Source organism: Lingula anatina, chromosome 5, assembly GCF_051362555.1.
Source record: "Lingula anatina isolate TDL-2025a chromosome 5, LinAna3.0, whole genome shotgun sequence".
Classification (NCBI taxonomy): Eukaryota; Metazoa; Brachiopoda; class Lingulata; order Lingulida; family Lingulidae; genus Lingula; species Lingula anatina.
The window spans coordinates 409,254-425,960 of NC_141771.1; the positions used below are offsets into that span (position 1 = coordinate 409,254).

General features: G+C 38.1%; 1 protein-coding gene across 12 annotated transcripts in view; it reads right to left on the reverse strand.

The window, feature by feature from the left end:
- LOC106159807 (rho GTPase-activating protein 21) overlaps positions 1-16,707 on the reverse strand; it is a 95,262-nt gene that overhangs the window by 63,885 nt on the left and 14,670 nt on the right. For 5 of the 12 annotated variants that reach the window (XM_087013405.1, XM_087013404.1, XM_087013402.1 and 2 more), the window contains exons 1-2: positions 13,880-14,664; positions 4,731-4,874 (exon numbers count right to left, since the gene is read on the reverse strand). In XM_087013405.1, the coding sequence (XP_086869531.1) occupies positions 4,731-4,874; positions 13,880-14,059 (324 nt within the window). In that variant the 5' untranslated portion in view covers positions 14,060-14,664. Of the gene's footprint in view, positions 1-4,730; positions 4,875-13,879; positions 14,675-16,707 lie in introns of those variants that run through there. The other 7 variants (XM_087013396.1, XM_087013395.1, XM_087013393.1 and 4 more) reach the window with 4 other exon arrangements.

Below are 16,707 nucleotides of genomic sequence, written 5' to 3' on the forward strand. Positions count from 1 at the left end.
TGATAAAATAATGTCATTTTTGACCACAAGTTGTCTGCTTTGCCAAGCATTATGTTTTATTTTTCCGGAGTTCAAAATTTATTATCCATTACCGTACTGCACATTTTTACGGAAGCCGACTGGTGCCATATGTTGAAAAAAAAAATTATCTCGAAATTTCGAGATAGCATTTTTTTTGTTCAAATTTCAAAATACTATCTCGAAATTTCGAGATAAATTTTTTTGCTCAAATATCAAAATGCTATCTCGAAATTTCGAGATAATTTTTTTTTTGTTCAAATTTCAAAATGCTATCTCGAAATTTCGAGATAAAAATTTTTTTTGTTCAAATTTCAAAATAGTATCTCGAAATTTCGAGATAATTTTTTTTTCTACATATGGCACCAGTCGGCTTCCGTACATTTTCCTTTCACCACCAATATGTACTTTCTGATACAGCGTAACTCGAAAACCGTATGGAATACAAAAAAACCGAGACCACCTCCAGTGTTGGGCTTTACATGCTCTACAAAATGCAAAAAAGAATGGGTCTCTAGCATTAACGGTTCCCGAATTAGAGACAGTTTTCAGTTTCGGTATCTTATGGCCGCTACTCCTGTGAAAATGCACCGATTGACCCCAAATTCACGGAGATGAAAGATGACCTGAAGGGTAACACTTTCCAATAATATTATTGGTTAAGTCTGTGTGGCGTCTGAATAACAGGGCAAAAAAATTTTTTTTCGTAAAAAATTTCATTTTTTTGAAAATTTTGACCCATTTGACCTTGAAGTAAAGGTCAAAGGTCAAATCCGAGGGTATATTTGAAATCTACACATATGACTTTTGGAAAGCCGTCTATAGAAATTTTTCCCGTAACTCCTTCTGTAGGGTAGATAATTAGCATTTAATTTTGCCATTTTTAGACAAGGGTGCATTGCAATGAGTGCCACACCCAGACCCCAATACCGACAAAGCCCAAATTTTACGTGGAACGAGTTGAGATTATAGGTGACCTAAATCCATGAGATGGGTACGGGGGCCCTTACCGTCTAGGAGGAGAAGCGGTAACGGTAACATGGCGGCGGAGCCGGCGGAACGGACCGGACGGGACCGAAACCATGTGTACCGCCAGTGCTAACGCTGGTGGTAAATTTTTTTGTTCAAATTTCAAAATAGTATCTCAAAATTTCGAGATAATTTTTTTTTCTACATATGGCACCAGTGGGCTTCCGTACATTTTCCTTTCACCACCAATATGTACTTTTTGATACAGCGTAACTCGAAAACCGTATGGAATACAAAAAAACCGAGACCACCTCCAGTGTTGGGCTTTACATGCTCTACAAAATGCAAAAAAGAATGGGTCTCTAGCATTAACGGTTCCCGAATTAGAGACAGTTTTCAGTTTCGGTATCTTATGGCCGCTACTCCTGTGAAAATGCACCGATTGACCCCAAATTCACGGAGATGAAAGATGACCTGAAGGGTAACACTTTCCAATAATATTATTGGTTAAGTCTGTGTGGTGTCTGAATAACAGGGCAAAAAAATTTTTTTTCGTAAAAAATTTCATTTTTTTGAAAATTTTGGCCCATTTGACCTTGAAGTAAAGGTCAAAGGTCAAATCCGAGGGTATATTTGAAATCTACACATATGACTTTTGGAAAGCCGTCTGTAGAAATTTTTCCCGTAACTCCTTCCGTAGGGTAGATAATTAGCATTTAATTTTGCCATTTTTGGACAAGGGTGCATTGCAATGAGTGCCACACCCAGACCCCAATACCGACAAAGCCCAAATTTTACGTGGAACGAGTTGAGATTATAGGTGACCTAAATCCATGAGATGGGTATGGGGGGCCTTACCGTCTAGGAGGAGAAGCGGTAACGGTAGCCGTCCGGCGGAGCCGGCGGAGCCGGCGGAACGATCCGGACGAGACCGAAACCATGTGTACCGCCAGCGCTAACGCTGGTGGTACAATTACAACTGCACATCCATAGCTTTTCATCTACTACCAGGGTGAATTTGTGTTTGCTTATCAAGTTTTGCCCATCCTTATTAGTCTTATGATATATATCTGGTGGGTAAATAGTGTGCATCCTTGGATATTCTGAGAAAAAGATACCTACAATTTAACATAGGAATACTAATGGGTGGGTTTCAATTGCTGCTAGAGAGGCATATGGTTCATTATACATTTACATTTCCATGGGTTTGTTTTAAAAATAATTTATGTTTTTCATTCCATTTATTATTACTCCTATGATGTATACCTGGTCTGTAGCATGTGTGTATCTTTTGGGTATTCTGAAAAAATTCAAGATGTCTGCCTTTTGTCATTAGAATATTCGAACACATAATCAAATAATGCTAGAAATACACTGAGTACGATTTAAACGTAGTTAACGTTGGGTTGTTTTTAATGTTTTTCATATCCTATTTATCCTTATGAAAGAATCTGTGTGTTTTGAAAGTGTATGTATCCTTGAGTATTATTCGGAGAAATCCAAGATAGCTGCCAGTTGTCATAGGAATATATCATTCAAATGCACATAGGTGTCAATTAATAAAACAGTTCAGACATTGATTCCAACATGAAATAAAGCTGTTTGATGTTTAAACATGTTGACAACCTTATTAACCTTACTCTTTATAAATCTGGTGTGTAACAAGTGTGCATCTTGCGTATTTGAGAAAATTCAAGATTGCTGCAATTCACAATAGGAATAGTACAGTCAACTACTGCCAGAGAGACATTGGGTTCAATATAAAATGAATTTTGTTTCTCTGTATTTCCCACATTCTTTTTGGACTTTTAGATATCTATCTGGTGGATAACAAGTGTATACCCTTAAGTATTTTGAAAAAATATCATGATTACCCTCATTTGCCTTAGAAGTGCCTATTAAATCTAATGCACCACTTTTCCTATGGGGAAAAGAAGGCCATCTTGGATTTCCCCAAAATGATAAAATATGGACATTAATTACCTAACAGATATGTATCATGGGATAATAATACTAAAAAACAGAATAACAACTGAATTCAGCTTTTTTATTTGTAAGCCTATCTCTCGCAGGTATTAACTGAACCCCACCTTCTATGGCTAATGGCAGCCATTTTGTTTTGTTTTCAAAAATGATACACATAACATTCTCATCACATATATATTATATGAATTAAAAAGATGTGGAAAATACTCAGAAACAAACCTAATTTATCAATTAATATTATATCTCCATGGCAGAAGAAGCCCTATGTGTATACTAGTATTCCTTTGATATGGGGGCCATCTTGGATTTTTCTCGAATTGCCTGTGAATAAAGGTTAGTTACTCACCACAAATATATTATTTGTGTAATAAGAAACAAAATTAATTAGATAGTGGGCAATGCATCTTCCTAGTTGGCATTAGTTAGTTGAACACCCTTGTATATGTTCTAGTATTCCTATGCCATACGGCGGCCATCTTGGATTTTTCAATAAGTCCAAGGACACTAGTTTGGTATCTGACACATATGCATAATATGGGTAATAACGATGTGGAAAACATTGAGAAAATACTTAATTTGATAAAAATCAACATAGATATGTATATATTTCTACAAAATTTCATAAATTGGCGGCCATTTTGGATTTTTTGGCCAAACAGTAAATTTTTTCCGTGGGCTACGGCTCTAATTTGATTTAGTATGTCAAAAGGTACCCACATGCAAAGTTTGGTGCTTTTATCCGCTGTGTCACGATTTGGCCATTTTTTTGCCCTAAGCAACCGGACTAATAGTTCTGCGTAGGTAAACCATTAATCTGAAGAGACACATGGTTCAAGATGTAACCAGAACCAACCTTTAAATACTACAGAAATACCTGCCATTTACACACTTCCCTATTAACATGAACACAAACTCTGATTACTACATCCTTGTAGCATATAGCCTTGTAATACTACAGAAATACAGGTAATTTATACATAGTTCCCTATTTACATGAACACAAGCCCTTACTATACATCCTTGTAGCCTTGTAATACTACAAAAATACAGGTAATTTACACATAGTTCCCTATCAACAAGCAGACAGGACCTATTGCAGTAACTCCTACTCTAGGCAGTGTCATTACCTATATACTAGTAATATGGCAGGAAGCACCCACTGACACTGTGGTACTATTACTGCTCACGTCTCACACACAATACAAACAAAACATTGCAGTTGTTTTTTATCTACCAGTACTGAATATAGTCCACTCCCAGTGTATAGAAAACATAACCTTTTCCCTGTATCTGCAGCAAGCAGGGTGGCCTAGTCTCAATACAAATTTTACCCAGATCACTTAAAGCTTAACTCGTGGTGCTATGCTGTTAACACTGCCGCTAACATAAAGTCACCTCTCAGAGCATCATTAACAGCCATATGCTGCAGTATTTACCTAGTGTTAAGATCAGGCAATAAAAAAATATCCCATGATGAAGTGAGGTGTTCAGTAAAATGCAGACATGACACAGAACTGAGAGAAAATATGGCAGCCATGCTACAAATTGATTCAAAATAAATATGCATCTGTTATTTTTTCCTTCACTTTTTTATTGCAAAAGGTCCCATGGTTTAATGCTTAAAGGTATAAATTAGTAACTAAAGCAAGCATTTTGTGTTTAAGTGTGTGTGTCTGTGCGTGTGCGCATGTGGGGATATGTTGGTGACTGCATGGATATTTTAGTACGGATGTGTATAACCACACATATCCACTCACCTTCAGTTCTTTGACAGCAGACTCTGGGGGGTAGACAATAAAATGGCGCAGCGTGAAGCCAAATCCACTCTCCGTCCGCGGCACTGCCACCGTCCTTGGACCTGCCCACAGTGTCGTGCTGCTCATAGCATTCTCCTTCTCTGACTGTAACGATAAATATCATAGGTCAATTTAAACCTCAATGAAACAAGGTACGTCACTGGTCAGTGACTACTGCAAATATTGTGCATCAAAGCCCTGAAAATATGAAACAAACCTAGCTCAATATTTTGCATTTCTATCAACCAGATATGCATGTTTGGCATTCAGTTGAAATTTCTGTACTGTAGTGTGAGTCTAATTGATTGCCTATATATGGTCTGAGATAGCCCTGTATTCTAAACTCTGCTAACGTCTAGAACAGGTGTGACCAGGTAGAGGGTGTCTGGGATGATCAGTAGTTAACAACACACTATCTTCACAGCTCTATACCAGTTTATTATCAAATAGTCCTCCTTGATAAGTAATACCAAAACAAGTTACTAGTACATTAGTTGAGTTGGGAAGTTTATACTGTATTTATGTGGCAATCAATTAGTCTTCAGGAACCAATTATCATAATATACATGTCACAGATGTAAAAACTGGCCACCAGCAGTAATTTTACACCAGTCATTTATCTTTATTATGTACACTGAAATATGGACACACTGTAGAGTAGATAGTATTGATGTTATTATACTGGCAGACATGACATAACACAGGATAATATTATGTTCCAATGGTGTCTACTGCGGTATATCATTACATAATATGTCATATATCATGATAAAACTACATATTTCCCATGTGTATATTGTCCACAAATGTCAGACACCAGGAATGAAGGACAATTATTGGTATAATGTTTCTGTCAAGTTAATCCACATGAAAATCCACTGACTGTAAGAGCTTACAGAATCTATCAAGGGATTAATTTTTTTTTTTTTTTTTTGAAAAATACAAATAATTACATGACTAGGGAACATACTGTATTTTTGCTATAAGGACCAAGAGTTGCAGAGAGAATTAGTTGTATTTTCATTGGCAGTATTTCAAGTGAACTTGTAAATCTACAACTCTTGTGTAAACATCTCATTTTATCACATTTTCCTCTTCAAGCAGAAGACTTCCAGTGTGTTGAATTTAGTCTCTGCTCTAAGCTACTGTGCAATGTTTGTGTACACCCTGAACTTATAAAAGTAGTTTTTTTGCTAAGCTGGAGTGAAGAAAAAAGTAATTGGAGCATAGGGTTACTCTTCAGTATGCACGCATGTGCATATGCCTAAATACATACTGCAGATATGGTGAAACCCACTGAGGCAATACTAGTAGGCACGGCATATGTATGCACAAGCATACATACACATAAACAAATATACACATACAAAAGAAACAGAAAACACATACATGGACACACAGGGAGGGAAATGGGCGGTCGCCAGTCGCCAAATGCGACCGCTAAAACGAATTGTCGAGTGCCAAACTCAGTAACTGGTCCAAACGGGTGACTGCTCTATAAGCAGCGGCAACATGACAAATATACGGGGTTTATACTTGTCCTTAGATATTTTTCTTTTAATAAAAATCCGCTCCCAATTTTGTCTGCATCGAAGACTACGCGAGTTTCAGATGTGTTGACCTATTTTAATGATGCTTCCGAACACGTCAGACGTTATTTGCATGCGACCTGACCTCTTGCACCAGACTGTCAATTTTAACCAATCAGATTTTACCACAGCATTCGCGCCGTATGAAGTAGCAGAGCCTCGAGGACTGAAAAGCTACAAACCTTTTCGGTAAAAATACTAATTTACTTGAGTGCCGTTTTGTAGTTTTGAAGGGTAAATATAATTCTTTAAATGGTTTCTGGTCTTTTTCGATGTCAATAGTTTATAGTTACATTCAAGATTTTACAAGAAACAATACTTTTCCTGTTGAGGCATGCTGCCGAAACATTATCTTGTTGGAAATTAAATCAAAACTACATTTAGTGTGTGAATTGAATTAGTTCAACTTATCTTACAATTTTATAGCGATGTGGAGGTTTTTGCCTGGCAAAGCTGCCAGAGCCTCTAAATGAAAAACACCGACAAATGACGAAAGGGAACAACCTAGCACTAAATGTAAAAAAAAAAAAAAAAAGAGCGCGGGTACCTTCCTTTATAACAGCTACGGATTTTTGAGGAAAATAAAAAGGCGAGGATTTTTTGCTCCTTTTTATGGTTATATTTCAACTTTTGTGACTTTAAAGTCACTTCCTATTTTGTGTTAATACAATGGGTGTTAACCCATTGTTCTAATTCCAAACCTTGTTTAGGTAAACACAGTTTACCAGAGATTAATAACATCTTTATATTTTTTAACCTAATAGTTAAAATACTTGATTCCTATTGTGTAATGTGGCGTCATTTCCTTTAACCATAAAAGGTGGGGAGAAAAAGCTGTTTAGTTTTTAAAATGTGAATAAATGTTGATGAATTTTGGGGAGTTATTTGGTTGATTTCAATTCTTTTAAATAAGTTCAAAATAAAAACATGAAAATTAAACTTCATTTGCTTCATTTTACTGGCACATTTTAATAACAATAAAAAAAAAAAAAAAAAAAAAAAAAAAAAAAAAAAAAAAAACCAAGTTGCTCAGTATGTTTAAACAGTCCACCCCTTTTCGATTCTTTCATAATTGGACCAGTGCCCCAAGGCCTAGGACCACTACCTCCAGAGTCAACTGGTCCATGTGGACCAGTGCTGAAAAAGTCCCATTTCCCTCTCTGACACACGATATAAAACAAGCAAGCACACCCACACACACGTGCGCACACACAAATACACACACACACACGAGAACAGACATTTTACAGAACTAGCGTGTAATGATGGACATATTTCCAGTAAAATAGGCAGTTCTGGTGCCAGGTGCTCTGTATACAACACTACACTAACTCACTACCCTGCACCTTGTTACCCAGCAAATGACCAATTAACCTCTCCTCATATTGTATGTCCAGGTGCGCCACTGACCACAGACAGTTACCAGGTAATAACCAGATCAAAGACCAAGAAAGGCCACTTGTTACGGTCACTTCAACTGACCAGCAGCTACATAAAACTACAGGTAATTGCTTAAGTACCCTCATTTGTCAAATACTATGGACATTTTGTGTACATGAAAGGTGAGAAAGGTCTCTCTCTCATTCTCTCTCTCTCTCTCTCTCTTTCTCTCTCTCTCATTCTCTCTCTCTATCTCTCACACACACACACACCTTCCCTGATCTTGACTAATCTATATTCAGAGTACACCAACCCTATCTCTCAAAACCCTGGAGATCTCCCTGCCTGTGTATACCAGACTTTACGAAAGGCGTCGGACCGTCGGACATGCCTGGCAAATTTCGTCTCGGTCCGATAAAAAATCCTGTATCGTCGGACCTTATGTCCGGCGAGTTTTCAAACTGACTGGGAATGTGTAAATACAAGGAATACGTTGTTGTTTCTTTTCTGGACGATATATTTTACTTCATTCGAAAAGAGAGACGGGGTGAAAATCTCGGGGAGTTCCCAGCTAATTAATACATAATTTATAAACCTCAGTTTCACTCAGAAATACTATTTTGTGACTGGTTGAGGTTGGGGGATTCCTGGATGATGTAATGTACAGTCTCGTTTTCGTTTCGTAATACCCCTACTCGACAAAATGGCCGCAACACATGTGCTCGTGCTATTTGCATTTTCACAGACTTGATCCTCTGTTTCTTCTTTATCAGTCGTACACAGTACTCATGGATAAACCTTTTGTTTAGAAAATGACGTTTTTGAACTTTAAACACTTCGTTGGTGCAAAGCGTGGCTAAAATTAAAACGAAGTGAGGAAGAGAAACGGAAGTTTACTTAAATTGGAAAGAAGGTAGGCCCTGGCGGACTTGTAATCTGTAGGAGAGGAAAATAGTGTGTGCCGAGTTATCATTTTGATCAATAGCAATATAAGCTTTATTACAGCTTTATTACGGGTTCTTAAATTATGGAACTTATGTACGTATTTGCATGTACCGTTCACCACGAGTTGGAGAAAGTGCACATGAACTTGACGAAAGCTCACAGTTTGAGTTTCTTTTTATAAAAAAAAGAAATAAAATGAAGAAGGAACTTAGACTCGGGCTGGACAGTCCCTGTCAAAGCTTTAATTGGATGAAAGAGACTGCCTTACTGTGCTGTTTCAAAATGCATATGTTATTGCCAAAAACAACGGATGAAATGGTTATCTGATTAACAGACGTTTTTATGGACATACGTTTGATATTACTAGCTACACGTTCTTCATACTTGTATTGGTCTTAGTCCTTGTGTCATTCCACAATGTCTTCTTCATTAAATAAAAAACAACTTGTTATGCAAGTAATTTTTTGTCTATTTTTTTGTTTGTTTGTTTTGCTTTCTTATTTTACTTTTTTACAAATATATATCAAAAATTTAATATTTGATTTAATGTCAGTGATTTAAAACATTAGAAAATACACATGAAAACATGAATAATGGTTCGTATTTCTATTATTTTACTTCGGTCTGACCGATTTTGTTTCGGTCTGACAGAATTTTCAAGCTTGTCAGACCGAATGTCTGACAGATTTTTTGGCCTTTCGTAAAGTCTGGTATACCCTCTACTATAGGGAGCAAGTATATGCTTTGTCTCAATACTCAAGTTAGAAACTCACACCTGCCCCCCTCCCCTTAAATCTGTGGTGTGATAGTAAAGAGGTGTCGCCCACCCCCTCCCAAGCTGTCTCCTCCATCCCTCCCTACACCTGTGGTATAAGAATAAAGAGCTGTCAGGACCCCCTCTCCCTCTACCCCCCCCCCCTTTACACCTGTGGTGTTAGAATAAAGAGCTGTCAGGACCCCCTCTCCCTCTACCCCCCACCCCCCTTTACACCTGTGGTGTTAGAATAAAGAGCTGTCAGGACCCCCTCTCCCTCTACCCCACCCCCCCCACCCCCCTTTACACCTGTGGTGTTAGAATAAAGAGCTGTCAGGACCCCCTCTCCCTCCACCCCCCCCCCCCCTGCACCCCCCCTACACCTGTGGTGTTACAGTAAAGAGGTGTCAGGACCCCCTCTCCCTCCACCCCCCCCCACCCCCCTTTACACCTGTGGTGTGAGAGTAAAGTAGGGTCAGGTACTCATAAGCCTGGGCTGATGTTCTCACTGGAAGTCTATCAGGACACCCCCCCCCCCTTGCACCCCCCTACACCTGTGATGTTAGAGTAAAGAGGTGTCAGGCACTCATTAGCCTGGGCTGATGTTCTCACTGGAAGTCTATCATGTTTCACATCAAAGCCAAGCTCTACCTGCAGGCACTCTAGCTATGTGATGGCTAGCACAGGATACCTAGACACTAGTAGCTTGTCAGCCCATTTACTAGCAGAAAAATCTGTAATTTACCTCCTTTCTGAATCATAAGAACTTTTGTAATTCACTGGTTAAAATGGTACAGCAAAATAGAACGAGGTGATTACAAGAATTGTATACCTCTTTTCTGAATCACAAGAATTCTAGTTACATGAAAGTTGAAACAGGACAGTCATACAGACGTGGGCTAGTACTGACTACTTTATACTGACTACTTTATACTGACTACTTTATACTGACTACTTTATACTGACTACTTTATACTGACTACTTTGTACTGACTACTTTATACTGACTCACAACAAAACTCTTGCAGTTTGCGGGATAAAACTGTGTAAGGAAAAAGAAACATGGCCATTACAGGTATATATTGAAGAAGTCGATATTTCTATAATAAATACTTGTAACTACCCAAGAACAGAGACATGCAAAAGTTCTATCTAACATCTAAAATCAACTAATTTAGACTCTAAGTCACACATTAAGTTTGTCTTAAACCTTTTCCCCAATTTCCATGCTCATTATTCGATTGATGGTATCATAGCTTCTTTGATCCATAAATAACAAATACCTGGCATAAGTTTCAATAAAAAGCTTTAGTCAGGAAATGAGTCTTAAATTTTAAACCAAAAATGTACTTGATATCAAGATAGATCCATAGTGGACAACTTGAGTAAACTAAGTGTTGGCCTGAAATATGAACTGTGCATTTTGTAATGATGCAGGTAGATTGTTTTATAAGTGAACTAAGAATACTTTATGTTGGCTTAAAGTGCACTAAAATTTTAGTCCTAAACTTAAGACTAATTTCTATGCTAAAGTACTTCTGAGAACCTGACTCCAGGAAACATTAAAAGACTGGTTGAAATTCCATACAAATTTTCCTCTCATGGTTAATTTCATTACCAATTTCAAGCAAGGAGAGGACTGATACCTATACATATTAGGCTATCTCAACCTGGTCTCAACATTGAGGAATCCAGTTAGAACAAACACAAGTTAGACCAAGGGCTTGGGGTGCTGAAATAGACCACAGGTGGAAAAATGAACCAGAAGCAAAAATGGGATTTAAGACACAGATAGAAAAATACAGTTCAGGTGCAAAAATTAAGTCTACAAAACTGGAATCCCTGGTTGAAATGTCTGAATTAATAAAATTCACGCCAGGTGTAGGGATTTCCACCAGGAGAAGTGGAAGACTGACTCACAGCAATCTCTTACTTCAATATTACCATGACTGGGTAAAGGAGACATTCCCTTACAGTAGCTACTGACATTACCAGGAAGAACATACTCCCCCGGCAGAGAGAGAGAGAGAGAGTGTGTGTGTGTATGTGTGTGTGTGTGTTTGGGGGGAAGGTAACCACTTAACACCATTTTTACAAGTGTAGGGGGAAGAGTATTGTAAAACCTGAAGCACCTGTCACTTAAGCCCTGCTGTGGATAGAAGTCACATATTAGGATACTTTTCTCAACAAGTGTTCTAACTCACTCATATTGTTGACTATCTGTCTCCTTTTGTCTCAGGTGTGTTATTAGTGTTAATTACCTGACTTATAAACACATTTGGTCAGCTCTGATGATGACCAACCTGATCACTATGCTCACCTGACAGGTAATTACTAGTACCAGGGAATTGTCAGGTAAGAGAGCCCCAGTGGCAGATCACTCTGGATTAACTTGTACCTACTGCTCATACCTGAGGAGATGACCACTAACACACACAGTATCAGTCTATTACTGCAGGCTATAATAAGGACTACAGCACTCCAACTGGACACTGGCTACTTGTAATAATGACCCTGGTATTCAGCTCATCAACTCTTACATTCTTGACCAAGGACTACCTGCCTGGGTAGTAGCAAAACCAGATACATAGCACACCATGTACCCCATTACTCAAGTCTAATTTTATTATAAATAACAGAAGACTTAGAAAAAAACTTTGACAAGCCTGAATGGATACAACTGAGGATGGTTACTTCCTAAAGAACTTATTGAAGAAGTGCAAATCAGACCTTTAAAAAATAAACAATGTGTATGCGTGTGTATGCATGCATGAGTGAGGATGTGTGTATGTGAGTGATCAGTAAGATGGCCCAATCTTTGAATTCACACATCTTTAAACCAAAACTAAACAAGAAATTTTTAGGTGTGCACTTTAAGTTGTAAACACTTGGATTTTCAAAAGTCAATACTTGTATCCTACTACAAACTTGGAAGAGGAGAAGCTTTAGAGTTCAGTCAACTTTCTGACATTACATCTCTTCCAACACAATTAATTTTACAGTAAATTTTGTATACTTTAAAGAATGTGAAAATCTTGGGTATTTTCACAAGCTCATTGTTTTAGTTTTCTTGGGCAGATAAAACAAGTATGCAAGCAACAGCAGTGTAATTTGGCATTCCATTCAATCACCTCATGGTGTAGGGTTGCTAACTGTGAACTATCTCCACACTGTACAACTGGTGCACCATACCCTGACTGTGACCACATTCACAACAATGGACAAACTAGGCTACGCTTGGGAACAAATGACCACTACGAACAAATATGACCATTAGGGAACAAATATGACCAACCCACTTGAATGCTTGTTGTGTAATCTCTGCAGGGAATCTATTCAGTGTCTATAAGGGGATCAGACGACAAGCTTCTAAGTGTTCCGCCATGTTTGATCGGCAGACCAGTTAGTCAGCTGTTGTGAATACGGCCAATCACAGGGTACTGGGCACTATACAGACATGCTGATTATAGAGCCATGTTCCCAGTTAGCTGTGATACTCAGGGTGGTATGCAGGAATAGAGCTATAAAAAACACTCCTGGTTATCTACACAGAGAGGCCTGCACGGCAGGGAACAGCAGCTTTTTTATACTTTTTATCTGATAGAGCACTGACCACTGGGGTAAAGATAAGAACAGGGCACAGAACAGCTACATTTTTATACTTTTTTATCACTTTTTAGCACTGACCAGTAGGGGCTTTCACAGAACTAATAAAGTGGTTAAAGCTGATGTTATCTTATGTTCCAATCTCAATGTTTTACACAAATAGAAAAAATAATTTTTTTGAGTGGTTCTCCCTGCACGTAAAGTGGAAACAGGCTAATGTAAAAGTTGTATTCAAGGAAACTAATGGAATAAGTAAAATTACTGGCAGGAACTATGTAATAACAAACAAGCAGGACGTCCAATATTTTCCACTTCTCCTCAAGTATTGGCTATTTATATAAACAGATAGAAATAACTAATAAAAGAGAGCACAAGTTACACTTGTCCAGTATTGCTGTCAATCATTTGCCAGAGCAGAAACATGCGTGTATAGATGACTTCTTAACAACCACACCTCTGACAATAGATTTACACCAAGTCTAGTGAACTCTGCAGATCTCTGCAACTGTTGACATCCTCAAGTTTCTTGTCCACTTCAGTCTTAGTGACAATAACTAGAAAGTTGGGGGAGGGGGGATAACATGCGGTCGAGGCTTTCCCCAGAGAGCTATCCAGCCATTGGACGACAATTAGCATTAGAAAATGGTCTATATTTCCAAAGAAACCTGGACTATAAAAAATTATTGTTGGTTGGTTGGGCTTGCTTGGGTTAGACTCCCTGTAAACCAATAACCAAATTACAGTTTCATATTGTGGATTTCCTGTACCCTTAATCCTAAGGAAAACCCTGTGTCTGGTATAAAAAATGTGATAAGGCTCTCTGTCTCCACACCCACCTTATCCTCCTCTATCTGCTTGCATATGGCAGGTACCTTTTCCCTACGAAGACAGCGATCACACTTGCACTCGTACGCGTACCACGGTTTAAAGAAGCCGCGTAGGAACTTGAGTCGCATTTTGATGCGTGGTAATCTACAGCTACATAATACAGCAATGCTACATCCACACTTAGTCATATGGAGACACACACATGTGAGTAACCAGAACTGTGTATGACAGGAACTCTCCGTAAAACACAACAGAAATTTTAACGCCTTCTGGTGTAAAACAGTGTCAAGGTTCTACATTATTCCAAGTGTTGGTATATGTCAACGCTTTCAACTCCTGAAAACTGATACTGAGGCACAGTGGTGCTTCCAACCAATTTCTTCAATTTTCTTTCATGTCATTCTGTTCTTTATGTGATGAAAACTCCAAACAGTCCTTACACTGCACACAAAGTGAACTAAAACAGATCAATGTTAAAAGACGAGATGTAGTTGTCCTCTCTTATATCTCTTTTTATTCTAACCTTTCACATCTTTCGGTGTATTGTAGATATGTAAATAAAACTAGTGCAAAAATAAAACACTCCAAAAAAACACAAACAAAGAAAACAATCCAGTAGCACTGTTCCCAGCTGTCAGAAGTGTGAAGTTACAAACATGAAGTCCCAAGCGGACCAAGCTGCTAAACCTGTTCCCTTGAATTCTTGTGATATTAACCAGGGTTAAGAAACTTTCCGGCAGTTCAACAATTCAGAGCAGCTCCACTGGCAAGCAGCTCCAATCTCTCTGGTTATGTTAGGATTGGGATGGTGGGCAGTGCAGATATTAGGACCTACACCTAGGCCAGACAAATGAGAGAAGGGTTTCTAAGGGTGCCTCACTATGAAACCATATTACCAGTCAGTACAAATCAACTCTCGGGGACTCTTGCTGAATGCAGTCAGATTACAGGATAACCCCCCCCCTCCTTCAAGCAATTAAAATACAGAAAAGCTGTTGGTTAATAATACAAGTAAGTTAGAAATCAGAGGAGGCACTTGTTAACCTTTTTATCTGAAGCAGTAATATATAACTAATATTGAAGCACTAATTTAAGGCAATGCAGGTCTAGCAATACAATTTTGCCCTTTTTCTAATTTGGTTATGTTAAATTGTTGCAAATTAAATAAGTGTTTAGGCTCTTAACATTAAGTTGCCTATCTTAATTCAGCTTAATGTCTTCGAAAAAAAATGATAAAAAAAAAAATTCAGTAAATCCAGGTAGTTTTAGCTCAACCTTGTAAAACAGATGTATTTTTTTCTTTGTCCTAATTGTGTGAAATTAGACTCATCTTGTATTGATGTCCAAACCTTCTGTTGCCAGTATTTATCTTGGCAATTTCACCACACTTTCCCTACAATCCAGAGTCAGGTTAATAAGGTCTGGTACAATGGCCAGGAACATGGATATGTATAACTCACTGAGCAAATACACATCTTTTTGGTCTCTGTTTGTTTACCATGTGGCCCTGACCCTGGATTATAAAGAAAATTGCCAGGGGGACAAACGGAAAGAATTAATTTCATCTCTTTGCGTTATGTACAAAGTTATCACAATGACAACTGTATGTAGTGCACCTGATCTTAGGGAAAGTGTGGAAGAAAGCAGTTACCACTCCAGGAATTTTTTTTTTTTTTTCAGAAAAATATCTTAAGGAAACTGTAACGATTATGCACACTGACCTGAATACTTTTAAGACTTTACAGAAGTAAATAGTTTGTAAAATAATTTTATACACTTAAAATAAATCATGGCCTAATTACTCATTAAACATTGGGGAAATAATTCCAAAATAAACAAGACTAAAATAATTTTTCTTTTTTTATCTGACATAAGTACCCAGTGCACCATAAAAACACTGAAAGAATTCTGGATGCTACAACAAAAGCAGCTCAAATGTAAAAATACCTAGAATTCTACTGTGAATGTTGTAAGAGAAGAGGCCCTCTCCCAGCCACTCTGTGGTATATTCCTGGTATTTCTGTAGTAAAAGGTTGGAGATCACTGAGAACTAAAAGTTGAGCAGTTCACCGGGAGTTCTCCAATATCTTGCCGTAGATTTCATTCGTAATCACTGTGCCATCCCAGTAAGTGAATTCTTACTTCATTTTTCCTTTGCTTTTTATTTATTTATTTATTTATTTATTTATTTATTTATTTTGGGGGGGGGTGTAACAGTTTTCACGACAATTGAAATCTAACTGTGCAATAAATTAATGTGTCTAGGGTTAAAAATGGCATAAATCCTACAGCAAAACAGCAGCATTGTGTTAGGTGAGACACCCAGCTCAGCCTCTCCAATATCTGCCTGTAAGCTGTATGTAGCATTCCCACACATCTCTGTGTATAGCCAGTGTATCAGGTAAAGTATCTATAACTCCTGACCCCACCCCCACACTGGGTGTCAAGTCTTGACACAGCTGCCCAAACATCTACTAAAACAGACATAATAAAGTCAGGAATGGCATTCAGGGCGTGTTCACAAATAGGCACAGCTTAAACCACGCAACTAAACTGCATCATCAGCTGTCAATGTGTTCAGTTCACACCTGAGGCAAACTTACAACAAGGAGTGGGTTTTTTTTCAACTGATCAGAACCAAAATTTTGTTTTAAAAGTTCAGGTCAATTTCTGGCTAATTTCTTTAACAGTAACCCTGTGTCTGTTGTGGAGGGCATTGTCTCACCAACCACCTTGTCATGTTAGCTAAGAAAAAAACACTCTTCACCTCTGTCACATACACAGAGTACACGGGGTACACAGAGTACACGGGGGATTCCAACACATTCCTCTCACA